General features: G+C 41.8%; 1 protein-coding gene across 2 annotated transcripts in view; it reads right to left on the bottom strand.

Annotated features, from left to right (window-relative positions):
• Positions 1-16,999, bottom strand: part of PPP1R32 (protein phosphatase 1 regulatory subunit 32) — a 1,379,387-nt gene that overhangs the window by 805,610 nt on the left and 556,778 nt on the right. For both annotated transcript variants that reach the window (XM_044059651.1, XM_044059652.1), the window contains exon 9: positions 7,386-7,472. In XM_044059651.1, coding sequence (XP_043915586.1) covers positions 7,386-7,472 — 87 coding nt within the window. The remainder of the gene's footprint in view (positions 1-7,385; positions 7,473-16,999) is intronic.

Consider the following 16,999-nt stretch of genomic DNA (forward strand, 5'->3'; position numbering starts at 1 on the left):
GTCTGCAGTAGCAGCTGGCTCAAAAGGAGGTGGAGAAAGTTTCTCCAAGACAAAGTTAAGGTCCCAGGCTGGGGTTGGAGCTCTCCTGGGTGGTCTAAAATTTTTGGCCCCTCTGAGGAACTGCTTGAGCAGTGAATGAGAAAAGAGGGGTGGTTCTGTGTTATAATGAGCTGAAATGGCTGAGGCGTGGATTTTAATGGAGGAAAAAGACAGGCCCTTGTGAAGCATCTCAGTTAAGTATTGTAAAATCTGAGGTAAATTCGGCACTGCTGTGCTCATCCCTAGAGATTGGTTCCAGGCACAGAATCTTTTCCATTTTTCAGCATAAGATTTTCTAGTACTAGGCCTCCTTGCCTCTAAAATGATATCCATCACAGGTTTACTGAGGGATGGTAAAGGAGAGATTATGTAATTAGCCAGGCTGCAAGGTTCAGTGTTAGATTCTGAGGGTGCAGAATCTGGTTCTCCTGCTGAGACAAAGAAGTCTGAGGCAGTTGCCATGGGGATAACCATGACACACTGCGCCGGAGGGGGTACCAGTGTTTTGCTGTGGCCAGTCTGGAGCAATCAAAATCATCCTTGGTTTGTCCTGTTTGATTTTTAGTAGTACTTTGGAGAACAGAGGCAGAGGGGGGAAGGCATAGACTGATAGGTTTTTCCAGCTGAAGGACAGAGCATCCACTTTCAAGGCTTGTTTGTGGGGAGTCCTTGTGCAAAATTTGTCCAATTGGTAGTTCTGGGGAGAGACAAACAGGTCTATATCTGGGCTCCCCCGTTTGCTTGTCAACATGTTGAAAATCGTTGGTTCCAGTTTCCACTCGTGTGGGTCCATGAGGTTTCTGCTTAGTCCATCTGCCAGTGTATTTAATTTTCCTGACCGGAATTGAGCTTGTAGGTACACTTGGTAACTCAAGGCTGTGTTCCACAATGCCATGGCTAGTTTGCAGAGGGGGTAAGGATGTGTACCCCCCTGCTTCTTTATGTACCACATAACAGTGGTATTGTCCGTCTTTTCCATTAGTTGTCCTGGAAGAATGTGGTCCTTGAAGATTGTCAGAGCATTCTGTACAGCTAACATTTCTTTTTGATTGATATGCAGGTGCATTTGACTTGGGTTCCATTTGCCCTGAATGCACTTCCCTGCCAGGTGAGCCCCCCATGCATAGTCTGATGCGTCTGTTGTTAGGGTTTGGGTAGCAGGGGGTGGTGTGAAAGGTAGTCCCTTGTTTTGGTGGCAGGCCTCTGCCCACCAAAGGAACTCTGGGTGTTGGCAAGGTATGATAGAAATCATTGTTTGTAGATCCTGAGAATGTTGACACCATAGGCTTTTTAGATACCACTGTAGTTTCCTCATATGCAGTCTTGCATATGGAATTAGAAGAATGCAGGAGGCCATGAACCCCATGGCTTGCAGTACTTGTCTTGCAGATAGCAGGGTTTTTGTGGCCACTTGTTTGAAGTAGGTTGTCAAATGAATTTGTTTCTCTGGCATGAGGTAAGCCATCTGGGAAGTTGTATTCAAGCTTGCTCCCAGGAATATAACTTGTTGACAGGGTACCAGGTGAGATTTCTTTTCATTTATGGTATACCCCAGACAAGTTAGAACCCTTTGTACAAAGGCCAGGTGATTCAAAAGTATGTCCTGGCTTTCTGCCTGAATTAGACAGTCGTCCAGGCATGGGTATATCTGAATACTTCTTTGCCTGCAAAATGCAATAACTGGAGCTAGGCACTTTGTGAATACCCTGGGCACAGTAAATAAGCCATAGGGCAGTGCAGAGAACTGATAGTGCGTGTAGCCTGCTTTGAAGCGTAGGTATCTTCTGCAAGATTCCCTGATTAGGATGTGCAGGTATGCTTCTTTTAAATCTAGTGTTGCCAACCAGGCATCTTTGCCTAGCATAGGAAGTAATTGGTGAAGATTCAGCATCTTGAATTTTGGAATCTCCAAAAAGGTGTTTAGAGTAGACAGGTCCAGGATAGGACGCCATGAATTGTCTTTTCTGGGTAGCAGGAAAAGTCTCGAATAGAAACTATGTCCCTTTTCCTCTTCTAGTACCAGTTGAATAGCCCCCATGCTTAAGAGAGAAAGTACTTGTTTTTGGGCCTCTGCCCACTGATATGGGGGTAGGTCCGGCCACCAACTTGGTGCTGGCAATGTGTGGAAGTGAAATCTGTATCCCTGCGACACTATATTTAAAGCCCATTTGTCCTGGGTAATGAGTTCCCAATTCTTTGCATGAAGAGCAATCTTTCCCCCCAAAGGGGCAGTCAGTTGATAAGTGCTTGGAAATTTTAAAAGGGAGTCATTGAGACAGTTTACCATAGGGGGGGGGAGTCTTATTATTCCCAGATTTGGAAGTGGAGGCCCCCCACTGCTTAGTTCTGTGCCCCCCCTGGGACTGAAACCTGGGTTTTTTGCTGTGTCTGGGTTTGGCTTGAGAAGACCTGGAAGGGGCTGGAAAGGACCAATTCTTAGAGGGCCAGTGCTTACTAAATCTAGGAGGCTGAACTTGTAAAAAATATTTAACAGTTTTCATAGATTTAGCTTTAGCTTTTTTTATTTTATTTTTATTTGCAGTTGGTTTACCAGGATAGTCCATTGGGCCAAAATGAACCCGTTTTCAATGGAGTCCTGGGGAGAAAAGCTCCAAACAATCTAGGTTACAATAGCTTATTAATGATAGATAAACAAAATTTAAGAATCACTTAAATAATTTCAAATAGCACATGTATCATTGGGAGTAGTACAGAGTTGTGATAAAACTTACAGATATAAAGAATTGAGATTCACTATACAATTTCAAATAGCACATGAGACATTAGGAGTAATACAGACTTGTGATGAAACTTACAGATGATACAGACAACAGACAACAATTTCATTAGTTTAAGAAACATTAGGAGTAGTACGGACTGGAGATGAAACTTGTAGAAGATACAGACAACATGTGGAATATTGCAAAGATATTGAGAAGTCATTTGTATTAGAAGCATACAAATGAAGAGGTGCAGCCTAGTGCATTTATGGAAGATCCATAAGAATAAAAATGTATGAGTTGGGGAAAATAGGACAATTGTTGGTGAGGAGGAAGATGGACTTTATTAGTGTTTGTTATGTGGGGTGGGAGCAAGAGCATTCCCACTGGGATACTAGATGAGAATGAAGAGATTTTTTGAAAATGGAATGGTTACATTATCTTCCATCTTTTTAAGAACTTCCTCAGCCTTGTTGCCCAACAGGTGGTCCTGATTTAAAGGAGCATCCAACAATTTAGCTTTAACATGATCAGGCAAAGATTGCTCCTTAAGCCAAGCATGCCTTCTGAGCACAGACCCAGTAACAGCAGCCCTACAGGAGACCTCTAATGAATCAAAACCACATTGCAAAGTATGTTTTCCAACTTGTTCAGCAGAATGCATTAAATCCTGTAATTCTTTATTTTCCACACAGTCAGGAATCAACTTCATTTTCTGTTTAAGCAGTCCAATAACATGTTGCTGATACTTTAACATATGAAACTGTCAGTTTAAAGCCTTAATGGCCAAGGCTGCATAAGTATAAACCTTCTTACCCCATCTATCCAGTACCCTGGAGTCTCTATCAGAAGGGTAGGATTTTTAGCAGTAGAAGCCTTAATGCCCTTGGGCCCCTGTGAAATAGTCTCAGGATCTGCAATAGGATTTTTAAAAAGGAACTTGTGGGACTCAGGGACCCTGTAGTATATGGTATATATCAGATTTTCTGGGAGCAGGAGGCAGGGAATCAGGGGCCAAACTAGATTCCGAAAAAGCATCATCAACAATGTCTAGTACAGGAGGAATAGCTAAAGGCCTATGCTGAGGTAGGAGATGGAAATCCCTAAGCCTCTTTTTTTGAATCAGAAAAAAAACTGTCTTTCCCAGTGGAAATGTTCCCTTAGAGTATGCAAGGTTTCCCCAAAAGAAAAATCCTCAGGAGGGGAAGCAGAGGGAATGGAGTCTTCTGCATCATAATCTTCATAAGTAAATAAGGGCAAATCCAGATCATCAGAAGAATCAGAAAAAACAGAATCCTGATCAGAAGATTCATAATCAACTTCAGTACTAGGCCTCTTAGAAGGAGGTGGGTTGGCTACCCCTGATTAGAGTTATTAGATCTTCAGCCATTCTTATCATTTGTTTTTTAGGCTTAGAGGCCTGAGCATGTGGCCTGAGCGTAGTTTTTTTAGGCATGGATCGAGATTTAGGCCTAAGTAAAGAAGGAGGTGTCAGTTTAATATGCAAGTCCATAGTACTGAATACACCCTCAGAAGTCTGCACAGCGGCTCCGGACCCATCCAAGGTAGAGACATCCGTGGGTTCCAAAGTTGAAGTATCTCGTAGCATACCAGACTCTGAATGGGTCTCAGTAGAGGCCTGTGAATCAGAAGTAGCAGGTATCAGGGGCTGCGAAAGAGCCTCACTGAGTACCGGCAAACTGGCGACTGGCTTAGGAGAAGCGTCGTTGGCAGTTTTGGACCTTGGCGGCCTGTCTCTGTCTTTATCTTTGCGTTTTTTCAGAATCTGGGTAGTTGGATGGCTAACTGATGACATTTCTGGATAATTAAACCAAGAAACGAAATATTTAGAGGCAAAAATATAACAACGACGGATAGTGCGCTGATTAAATAAAGCACAAAACCGACAGCAACGTACGTCATGCTCAGGGCCTAGGCAAGGAATACAGTACCAATGAAACTCTTTATGAGGTATTTGCTTTCCACAAGTAATACAATTATTAACTTTTACTGACATCGGTAAGGAGCAAGAAAATGTTTCCCCAATGGGGTACTTAGCTTTAGTTGAAGACTTTGGTTCTGAAACTCGAAAACAAAATTTTCAGGAGTCTGTGACCGGCACTTGCGAACTGCTTCTGCTTCGGGCACTGCACGGCAAGAAAGACTGATGTAATGGCATCAGCTGCATGTTTTATACCCCTGATGACCTAATGTCATGGAAGAAGGGACAGCAACCGACGCAGGACCCAAGACTTTGTTAATCAGGCCGACTGAGGGCTACCTGCAAGCAGATAACCCAAATATAATGACTGCAACAGTGAAACATGAAGAACATCAGCAAGGAATCAAGACTTGACATATATTGTGAAGCACCACTGGTAAACCAGGAGAATTCATGCTCCCCATTTAGTCTGAGACATATTTATAAACATCCTTGTTTCTCCTCGAAAATGCTATGCAACACTGTTTTTTGTACTCATCCTCCATCAGGTATTTTCATGTCAGCAGGATCTGTCATCCAGCACCAGAAAGCAAGAGTTCCATGAAGCCCTCTGTCACTAGCACCATCTCCCAGGTGACCTTCCAAATGAGAAGACCCAAACCAAACTGGAGGCATTGGAGGTGGAGAACAGTGCTACAGCTAAGGCAAGGCAAAGGGAAGCAGCTAATAATGTGGTTGTTTAAAAGCTAGTAGAAGAGCTCTTTGCTATAGCTTGGCTGTTCTAAGAATGTGTTTTTTCACTCAACGTTGGACTGAAGGGAGCACCAGAATGTGAACTGCCCATGGTGACATATGACATACATACAGTTGTGATGGAGACAGAAACTGTGCATGTGCTCTAAAAAGGCAGATAAGGAAACCCAATTCCTTTTCAAAATGATCTTATCCAGCCATTAAAATAGTCAGTGATAATACTCCGTTCAGTCTTCATTCAACATAGCAGGTTACACTACTTTTTCATTCATTTGTTAACCAGGTATGTTCAATACATTCATATGCCTTTTTAAAGGAGTGAGAGGACAGTACTGTCTAGATATGACCTGCTTAGGATCACAAAATTTTCATCTGGACACTGAGGCAATCCAAATCACATTACTGATTGAAGCTTGTTAGTATCTCATAGCTCTAACTCTCTGTGCTCTATTGTCAGATGTTAACATTCTGTCTCTTACACATCATTCATAACTGAGCGCTCAAGTGTGAAAACTGAAATATTAAGATATGATTTAAAATTGCCAGTTGTTGAAACAGCCATAAGAAAAGTATATCCATTAGTATGCCTGTAAAATGCATACCAACAGCTATGTTTTGGCAGACCTGTTAGGTTCTGCATAAGTGCAGTTAAAATAGTTGTGACAGTTTTTTGTAATTATACACAGACTCTTTAAAATGTATTGCTGTACATACATTAGACCCCCTCCCACTGCCAAAGTAGTACTTATAAATACTGGTAATATGTCTTTCATGCACTGTAAAACAACAGTAAGGCCAACGGCACAGCAGTGCCTGTTACAGTCCAAAAGCATTTACTGCAATCCTTGACAAGTGAAAATTATTAAAATGGAATTGGGGAATATATATTGAATATGAAACTGCAATATTTTAGAGTATTCTTTCTACTTTGAAAAACAGCAGTTTCAGAGTTTGTATATATACATATATATATATATATATATATGTAATAGGTTTGGTGGGGGCATTCATCTTCCCATGCAGGGGAGTGCAACAGGCACAGGTGACCTGCACAAATACCTTAAAAATGGAATAGCAAGTTTCATAATTTACTGTTATTTATGAAAATTACACTAATTTCCACAGCACTGGAATATGCAGTATTAAAACTCAAACTTCTGATACAGAGCACACTGCTTCCTGTATCTGAAGAAAAGACAATATATCCACTAAGGTACGATATCATAACAGTGGAAAACTGTACAAGACAGTGAAGAGAATGTTGCTTTGAAAAATGTCAGGATTAAAGTGTTAAAAGTTACAGATGACTCCTTTAAAAACTTCACTGAAATGGTGCAGTCTACAAATAACAGAATAATGATTGTGAGAAATCTCAATTCCCAAATCAACTTTAAACAAGCTAATACATAAATCAAATGGGTATATCAATAAAACAAAACCCATTTTCATTTTAACACAGAAGAGCCACAGTGGATTAACATTTCCACATATATATATATATATATATATATATATATACATACATATATACACACACACACACACACACACACACACACACACATACATACAATAATGAAAGCACAATAATCAGCCAAAGAGAATGGTTTATTGAGCATACATGCACACCCATGGCTATTTAGTTATTGGTTTACTGTAATTCTATCTGTGTAAATCACAGAAGAGACCTAATGACATAAAATTTTAAGGCATTCTGTTTTTAGCATCAAGCTTCATGGAACACACATTAATTCCACAAAACTCATGCTTTATTCCTCATGCTACATCGTAAACTATAGTGATACTGAAAAATACAGGTCGCCTGTCAGGAAAAGAGAGGCATGGCTGCTAATCATACCTCATTAATGCATAATATGTTTAACTGTAAATCATAGGACACCTCTCCCAATGTGCACTGTTTGTATACTTACAGCAGATGTTGAAACTCTAGCTTTCTCTCTTGAAAAGCCCGTCTCTCGCTCTGTACGACTTGCCAAAGCAGGTAAGAACTCATCACCCTAGTGTAAAAATCACAATAATTATATACAGTAGTAGTCTATAAGAACCTTGCAGATTTCTGATTCATGTAACCTATTCAAAACGCAGCAACACTGAAGAGAAATGCCAGATTTTTAAATGCAGAACTACAAATCTGCTATCTTACTGCATATAGAACTGATGTAAAGGCATTGTACTTAATTTGTCCAGCACAAGCACAGATTCTCTCCATCTGCAGCTGCATACTTCATTTGCCTAAGTGTTGGAAAAATTGCTGAAGATGTGAATTCGCTAGAACTATCCCTTCCTGCTCACTCATACACACATGCATGCATGCATGGACAGACAGACAGACAGACAGACACACACACACACACACACACACACACACACACACACACACACACACACACACACACACACACACACACACGGTATCTCGCTCTCTAACTTTCACTACTTTAAATAATCATTATGGAGCTTACCGCATTTTGAAGAAAGTAGCAACATAAAAGATAAGGGTCATTTTCAGTGAGACCATTCTTTTACCAAATTTCCAAGACACATTTTTCATCAAAACAAGAGGCATGCAGACTCCAGTATAATGCACTGCTCTGATTCCATTGTATAAGCAGTGCACTGGTTAACATAAATGGAACTCCACAACATAGTTACAATACAGCAAGGATGTACAAAGAATGAGTTCATCAGCCCAAAACCTGCTCTCAACACATTTTCAGTGATGTTGTGTATAGCTATATAAACTAGTTTGACATCATTTACTTTTAGTTCTTTCACTGCATTTACACTTCATTTTGTTATATTTTTGTATCCAGAAAAATGCTAGTTTCAGTCATACTGGGAGTATGGGATGATGTAAATTTATGTGATACCCGAGTGCATGAATGAATGTTATGTTATGAATGGGAACCTGAAAAACCTGCATGGTACTTGCTTTATCCAATGAAGCGCAATTAACCTATAACCAAAATGTGCTAAATGTGTGAATTTATCAAACAGTAGTCCCAGATCCATTCTACAAACTTGCAAAAATATGTCAGTCAAAACCACAAGCAAAATTTTAAAACAACTGTGTAAGAAAACTACACTTGTACTTAGTCCCACAGGAATCAACTGAAAGACATTTTTTCATCTGAAGTACTGCCCAGTTTTTATTTTATTAATCACCTGCATTCCACTGACCCAAAGGTACTTTTTATAGGATGACTCAGGCAGAAAGACCTGTGACAGAAATATAGGAATACTTCAGATTAGCCAGTTAACAGGGAATCACCTACAAAAAATAAGAGTTATCTAAAGTTATACAATGACTGGCCATTAATATTAAAAAAAACAAGCACACTGATTGGCCAGCCCAACCAGCATGCCCGTTGTAAATCCGAGAATATACAAATGGAAAATGGTCCAGTCACCTGGACGTTTGCTGCTAGTATATCTCCTGATTTTTTTTTTTTACTTTTTTTTTGCTCTGCAGAGGTAGCAATGGAGAACAGAAGATTTCCATTTTTTTTTTTGAAGATCTCTGTTGTTTTTGTTTTTACGATATCTCACTATGTTCAATATTCAATATCCACACCAATGAATCCCAATATGTGGATATTCCACCACTGCCACCAATAAATGTGATGCCAACCACTGGCCCAGTAATCAAGGAGCCTCAATCCTCACCACAAGTACCAAAGGGGGACATACACTGGAAGGATGACAGGTGTACACACAGTATTTCCAGATGCAGCTCTCTGTATCAAGTGCAATTTCCCTTAAGAGGACACAGAAACCACAGTCAGTCTGGGGGTTTCTCCAGATCTCCAATAAAGATTCCCCACTGGCACAGCTATAAAGTTGAGATCTCAGCTGAGTGGCCAAGACATTCAGCACCCTCGCTGTCCAACCAGTGCTTTGTGTCCCTGCCCAAGTAGCTGACACACACACTCTTTGGGGTTTGATTTACACACATACACACCTGGGAAAGTCACGTACAGGTTTACTAGCTATGCCCCCATCTGCCCAGACTATAGGGTAGTTACTACTGCCACCAGCCACCTCTTTATCAGCTATTTTAAGGCCCTCAACAAAGTGTGTCCAATCTTACTGTGTAATGTTACTATCAATACAAATGGTAGTTTGACCAAGAGCAAGGCTATTAGGAGTGGCCTACAGAGTATCAACAAATAAATATGCAAGGACTCGCAGAGCTTACATATGTCTACACAGACTAGCCACAATGAATGGTTTAAATATATTTAATAATAAATAATAAAAGAACAAGACGACACATTTACAGTAACATCACAGACTCCACGTGGGCCAGCAGAGTAATCCAGGCTGCAGAGAGCTGAATAAGCGACTTTTCTTGATACTAAGTATATTTTTTGTTGCTTTCCACATCTGAATACCTAGCAACTGTATTTCGCCTGCCTTTCTGTTACATTGAAGCTGTTTTTACTGCATTTAACTTAATATTGCACTTGGAATCCTTGTTTGTTACTATTTGACTGTATTTGTAGCAAATTCTTCTGTGTAAGCTGTAGTAGCTGATTCATAGCATTTATAAGTGTTTGCTGTACCTGTTTCTGCCTGTTTTGTGAAAAAAAAGAAAAAAAAAAAAGAAAAAAATATCTCTTGTTTTTCCTGCTTTACTAGTTTAGTCCAGTTTCAGAGTTGCTGATTCCTGGGCTTTGGTTGTAGTTCCTGTGTACTGTTTCCTTGCCTTATTTGGGGGAAGGGAAGCTACCTTGCTTTCCTGCTTTACTAGTTTAGTCCAGTTTCAGAGTTGCTGATTCCTGGGCTTTGGTTGTAGTTCCTGTGTACTGTTTCCTTGCCTTATTAGGGGAAGGGAAGCTACCTTGCTTACCAGTGGGAGTGGGAAGCATTGAGCTGCCTTTGTCCAGTTTTGTGAGGTTTCAGCCAGTAACTAGTAGTTTATTGGTCGTTTTGGGCCAGTTTCTAGCTTTTTCCAGCCCCTGGTATAAAACTTTCAGCTTGTACCTACTCAGCACAGACTCCACGTGGGCCAGCAGAGTAATCCAGGCTGCAGAGAGCTGAATAAGCGACTTTTCTTGATACTAAGTATATTTTTGTTGCTTTCCACATCTGAATACCTAGCAACTGTATTTCGCCTGCCTTTCTGTTACATTGAAGCTGCTTTTACTGCATTTAACTTAATATTGCACTTGGAATCCTTGTTTGTTACTATTTGACTGTATTTGTAGCAAATTCTTCTGTGTAAGCTGTAGTAGCTGATTCATAGCATTTATAAGTGTTTGCTGTACCTGTTTCTGCCTGTTTTGTGAAAAAAGAAAAAAAAAAAAATATCTCTTGTTTTTCCTTCTTTACTAGTTTAGTCCAGTTTCAGAGTTGCTGATTCCTGGGCTTTGGTTGTAGTTCCTGTGTACTGTTTCCTTGCCTTATTTGGGGAAGGGAAGCTACCTTGCTTTCCTGCTTTACTAGTTTAGTCCAGTTTCAGAGTTGCTGATTCCTGCGCTTTCGTTGTAGTTCCTGTGTACTGTTTCCTTGCCTTATCTGGGGAAGGAAGCTACCTTGCTTACCAGTGGGAGTGGGAAGCATTGAGCTGCCTTTGTCCAGTTTTGTCAGGTATCAGCCAGTAACTAGAAGTATATTGCTCGTTTTGGGCCAGTTTCTAGCTTTTCCAGCCCCTGGTATAAAACTTTCAGCTTGTACCTACTCAGCACAGACTCCACGTGGGCCAGCAGAGTAATCCAGGCTGCAGAGAGCTGAATAAGCGACTTTTCTTGATACTAAGTATATTTTTGTTGCTTTCCACATCTGAATACCTAGCAACTGTATTTCGCCTGCCTTTCTGTTACATTGAAGCTGTTTTTACTGCATTTAACTTAATATTGCACTTGGAATCCTTGTTTGTTACTATTTGACTGTATTTGTAGCAAATTCTTCTCGTAAGCTGTAGTAGCTGATTCATAGCATTTAGAAGTGTTTGCTGTACCTGTTTCTGCCTGTTTTGTGAAAAGAAGAAAAAAAGAAAAAATATCTCTTGTTTTTCCTGCTTTACTAGTTTAGTCCAGTTTCAGAGTTGCTGATTCCTGGGCTTTGGTTGTAGTTCCTGTGTACTGTTTCCTTGCCTTATTTGGGGAAGGGAAGCTACCTTGCTTTCCTGCTTTACTAGTTTAGTCCAGTTTCAGAGTTGCTGATTCCTGGGCTTTGGTTGTAGTTCCTGTGTACTGTTTCCTTGCCTTATTTGGGGGAAGGGAAGCTACCTTGCTTACCAGTGGGAGTGGGAAGCATTGAGCTGCCTTTTGTCCAGTTTTGTGAGGTTTCAGCCAGTAACTAGTAGTTTATTGGTCGTTTTGGGCCAGTTTCTAGCTTTTCCAGCCCCCTGGTATAAAACTTTCAGCTTGTACCTACTCAGCACAGACTCCACGTGGGCCAGCAGAGTAATCCAGGCTGCAGAGAGCTGAATAAGCGACTTTTCTTGATACTAAGTATATTTTTGTTGCTTTCCACATCTGAATACCTAGCAACTGTATTTCAACTGCCTTTCTGTTACATTGAAGCTGTTTTTACTGCATTTAACTTAATATTGCACTTGGAATCCTTGTTTGTTACTATTTGACTGTATTTGTAGCAAATTCTTCTGTGTAAGCTGTAGTAGCTGATTCATAGCATTTATAAGTGTTTGCTGTACCTGTTTCTGCCTGTTTTGTGAAAAAAAAAAAAAAAAAAAAAAAAGAAAAAAATATCTCTTGTTTTTCCTGCTTTACTAGTTTAGTCCAGTTTCAGAGTTGCTGATTCCTGGGCTTTGGTTGTAGTTCCTGTGTACTGTTTCCTTGCCTTATTTGGGGGAAGGGAAGCTACCTTGCTTACCAGTGGGAGTGGGAAGCATTGAGCTGCCTTTTGTCCAGTTTTGTGAGGTTTCAGCCAGTAACTAGTAGTTTATTGGTCGTTTTGGGCCAGTTTCTAGCTTTTCCAGCCCCCTGGTATAAAACTTTCAGCTTGTACCTACTCAGCACAGACTCCACGTGGGCCAGCAGAGTAATCCAGGCTGCAGAGAGCTGAATAAGCGACTTTTCTTGATACTAAGTATATTTTTTGTTGCTTTCCACATCTGAATACCTAGCAACTGTATTTCGCCTGCCTTTCTGTTACATTGAAGCTGTTTTTACTGCATTTAACTTAATATTGCACTTGGAATCCTTGTTTGTTACTATTTGACTGTATTTGTAGCAAATTCTTCTGTGTAAGCTGTAGTAGCTGATTCATAGCATTTATAAGTGTTTGCTGTACCTGTTTCTGCCTTTTTGTGAAAAAAAGAAAAAAAAAAGAAAAAATATCTCTTGTTTTTCCTGCTTTACTAGTTTAGTCCAGTTTCAGAGTTGCTGATTCCTGGGCTTTGGTTGTAGTTCCTGTGTACTGTTTCCTTGCCTTATTTGGGGAAGGAAGCTACCTTGCTTTCCTGCTTTACTAGTTTAGTCCAGTTTCAGAGTTGCTGATTCCTGGGCTTTGGTTGTAGTTCCTGTGTACTGTTTCCTTGCCTTATTTGGGGAAGGAAGCTACCTTGCTTACCAGTGGGAGTGGGAAGCATTGAGCTGCCTTTGTCCAGTTTTGTGAGGTTTCCGCCAGTAACTAGTAGTTTATTGGTCATTTTGGGCCAGTTTCTAGCTTTCCAGCCCCTGGTATAAAAGCAGCTAAACGCGCATTAGCGATTTAGAGCGGAGCTGCCACTGTTGCACACTAGGGCAGTGCCGGTTAAGCAGGTTTAAACTATTCGGCTACCTAAAGTCCACTCTTCAAATTTTCCTTAAAACTACCTTCCTCGAACTATACTACTGATCAAATCAGCGTATCCTATAACTAAAAGATCAACTCTACTTGACTCCAAGTAGACTATTCTCTATCTATTAAACCTAGCACTTGCTCCTACAGTACTTATTACCTTGATACGGCACTCTTGTCATAGATAGTACCCCAAAAGGCAACCCCCATTTCTCGGTCACCCACGTCCCCGAATCTTTTTAAAGTTTTAGTCTACCCTTCTAGCATGTCGAGGGATCAGTTGCTAGTGTCCTCTCCTGCTCAGCTGGTGAACCTGGGAATATTGAGGCAATGTTTCAATTGCCTCATGTACACAGACAACCCTTTCCTCCTCCCACAAAACACAAATACATGCGAGAGATGCAACTATACGGCCAAACTGGAGGCTGAGCTCTCTCAACATAGGACTGGCAAGACCAGTCAGGAGGAGAAGGTTACCACACACACTATAGACCCAGTCTCACATAGTACCATTACAACCTCAAATCATACACATAAACACACAAAGACATACTCGGAGGCTCTGACCAAAAATCTACCAAAACAGCAGAGGCCACCAAAGCAGACACCCAAACAACCACCACCTCAGAACACAACACCCGCAACACATAGACCTCACAGTCAGAGTGTCAAACAGTCACAGCCCTTAAGGCCAAACACAATGCCAGACACACTAGTCATTGGTGACTCCATAGTCAGACACACTGATGTCCCGCTCACCAGACTGAGTAAGGAGAAGGTCACAGTAAGCTGCCTGTCGGGCGCTAGAATCCGCCACATAACGCAAGCACTCAGGTCTCTCAACAGCAGGTACAAATATGACTCAGTCATTGTCCACGCTGGTGTAAACGACCTGAGACATACCTCCTTGGACTACATGAAAAGAGACATTGAGGAGCTCTCTGATTATGTAGCCCAGGCAGGTATGACCCTGACCTTGAGCAGTATCCTACCTTCACCAAGAATGATGCCACAATACAGAGATAAGATGATCAGCTTTAACAATTGGCTTAAACACTGGTGTCATTCAAAGGGGATCCAGTATCTGTCTGCCTGGGATGACATGCTGGACAAGCCACGCTGCTTCGCAAGGGACGGCTTGCACCTGTCACCCCTGGGATTCGGATATTGGCAAAGGCTCTTGCCACCCCATAGTGCCTTTTTAGGCAAGGCTCAAATTCTAAACCTACCACCCTAGAACACAAAAAGGAAAAAACTAAGGGTAATGCTGCTCAATGCCAGAAGTCTAAATCTCAAAATGCACGCACTCGAGGCCCTTCTCAGTATGGAGAACATCGATGTCTGTGCTGTGACAGAAACCTGGTTCAAGGCTCCTGAGAGCACCCCAGCGCTATCAGGTTTTACCTCATATCATGCGTTCGCCCCAAAATCCGGACAATACCAAGAAAGGAGGGGGTATCCATATTCATCAAGGACACCCACACCTCAAGACTGGTGGCAACGCACGATGCATCGGAGACCATCCAGGTGCAATTAACCATAGGCAAGACTGCTCTGCAAATTGTAGCATGTTACAGGCCACCCTCACAAACTCAGGAAACTCACATGGCCTTCCTGAAAACACTAGAGGGATAAATGTATCACCAAACACCATCATACTAGGTGACTTCAATTACCCTAATATAGACTGGGAACACTACTCAAGCCCAAACACCCTAGCCCAAAAGTTCCTGGAATTCATAAACTCAAATGCCATGGAACAACTAGTCACCATCCCCACAAGAGGAGATAACATACTTGATCTCATCATCACGAACATGGGAGCACAATGTTCAACACGGAAGTATACCCCTCACTGGTGAGATCAGATCACAAACTAATCTCGCTGAAGGTCCTCATCCCACCCCCACCTGAAATAAAAAGACCACAGTAAAGAACTTCTCAAAAGCCGACTTCACACTTCTAAAGACTAGTGTGGTCTCCTTTCAGGCCCCGAGCGGGAAAACAATACTCAAGCCGCTGAATCACTTACAAACGCCTTCTACCAGCACCTGCAGGACTGCATGGATAAGGCAATCCCAAGCAAAACAAAGACTCTTTGTACCAAAGGCAAGCGTCCAGTCTGGTGGACCCCAGCCATAAACAAACTCTACAACAAAGGAGGAAGCTACTACAAGATAGAGCAAAATCCTTAAAAGGTAAGACACCCTTGATCACTATAAGTAAAAACTAAGAGCTCTCATAAAATCATCCAAAGCAAATTTCGAGAGAAAAATAGCTAAAGACTCAAAAGACAATCATAAGGCCTTCTTTAGCTATGTTAGAAACCTAGGAGGAAACTCCCAGATATGCTCAGAACTAGTTCAAAATGATGTGAAGATTACTGATCCTACAGACATTGCCAACATACTGGCTGACAGGTTCAGTGCAAACTTCTCCCCTCCCCAAAGGAGAGATATCTATACCAAATGAGTGCAGCCCCCAAACATCTCCAGCGCCCAAGTGAGAACTGCTCTCTCCAAAGCAAAAACACAGCATCCATGGGACCCGATGGTGTCCCGGCTGTGTGCTCCTGAACTCAATGAGGAATTAAACCCACAGCTAGGACAGCTGTTTAATCAAAGTCTTACCTCTGGATACGTACCCAGGAGTGGCGCACTGCAACTGTGGTCCCACTTCACAAAGGCGGTGCCTCCACAGACCCTGGAAATTACCGCCCATTAGCTTGACAAGCCTTATCTGCAAAGCCATGGAGAGGATCATAATGGACCTCATAAATAAAGACATAGGGAATTTGCAGACTTTGGATCCAACCCAGTTTGGCTTTGTCAAAGGCAGATCATGCCTTTTAAACTTGGTTGACTTTTGAAACAGTCACCAAAGCCATTGATGAGGAAAGGCAGTCCATACAGCCTACCTCGATCTGGCTAAGGCCTTGATACAATACCCCACTCGGGTATCATTGAAAAACTCATCAGCTTAAATGTTAACCCATACATCACAAGATGGGTTGCAAACTGGCTGAGTGACAGAACCCACAGGGTCAGAGTTGCTGGCGCCATGTCAGACTCAAAGCCTGTCACAAGTGGTGTCCCACAGGGCTCAGTCCTGGGCCCACTCTTGTTTGGCATCTACTTTTCAAGTACAAGCAAACACAGGAGGGTTATGGCTGAGAAAGTTTGCAGATGACTGCAAACTGGGAGCCATAGTAGAAAACACATCTGACACAGATATCCTTCAGAAGGGTCTCACAGAAACGGATAACTGGTGCCAGAGCCATGGCCTAAAGTTAAATGCCAAAAATGCATAGTCATACCCTTCGGGAAAAACAAGGTTACCCCTAGCTACCAAATAGGTGGCAATCCACTGAGCACAGAAGAAGTTATCAGGGACCTGGGGACCCAGGTTGATAGTAGTCTGTCATTCGACACCCATGTAGCTAAAGTAGTTAGGAAGTCCTTCTACATTGCCCACCTTATCATGAAGGGATTCTCATCTAGATCAAGGGAGGTCATAGTCTCCCTTTACTCATCACTCATCAGACCAATGATTGAGTACAATGCCCCATTCGGAATGTATCTGACCCGACACTTGCAGCAGCTGGAGAGGCCACAAAAGTTCCTCACCAAAAGGATAAAGGGTCTCAAAATCTGTCCTATGCTGCCCGACTGAAAGAACTCCAGCTCTATTCAGTCGCACGCTTGCTCAGAGGTGACCTTTGCCTAACATACAAGGCCATGTCAAACCCAGATTTGATGAATATGCTTCACCTCAA

The sequence above is a fragment of the Protopterus annectens genome, chromosome 17.part0, assembly GCF_019279795.1.
Source record: "Protopterus annectens isolate FY-2018-M chromosome 17.part0, PAN1.0, whole genome shotgun sequence".
NCBI lineage: Eukaryota > Metazoa > Chordata > Ceratodontiformes > Protopteridae > Protopterus > Protopterus annectens.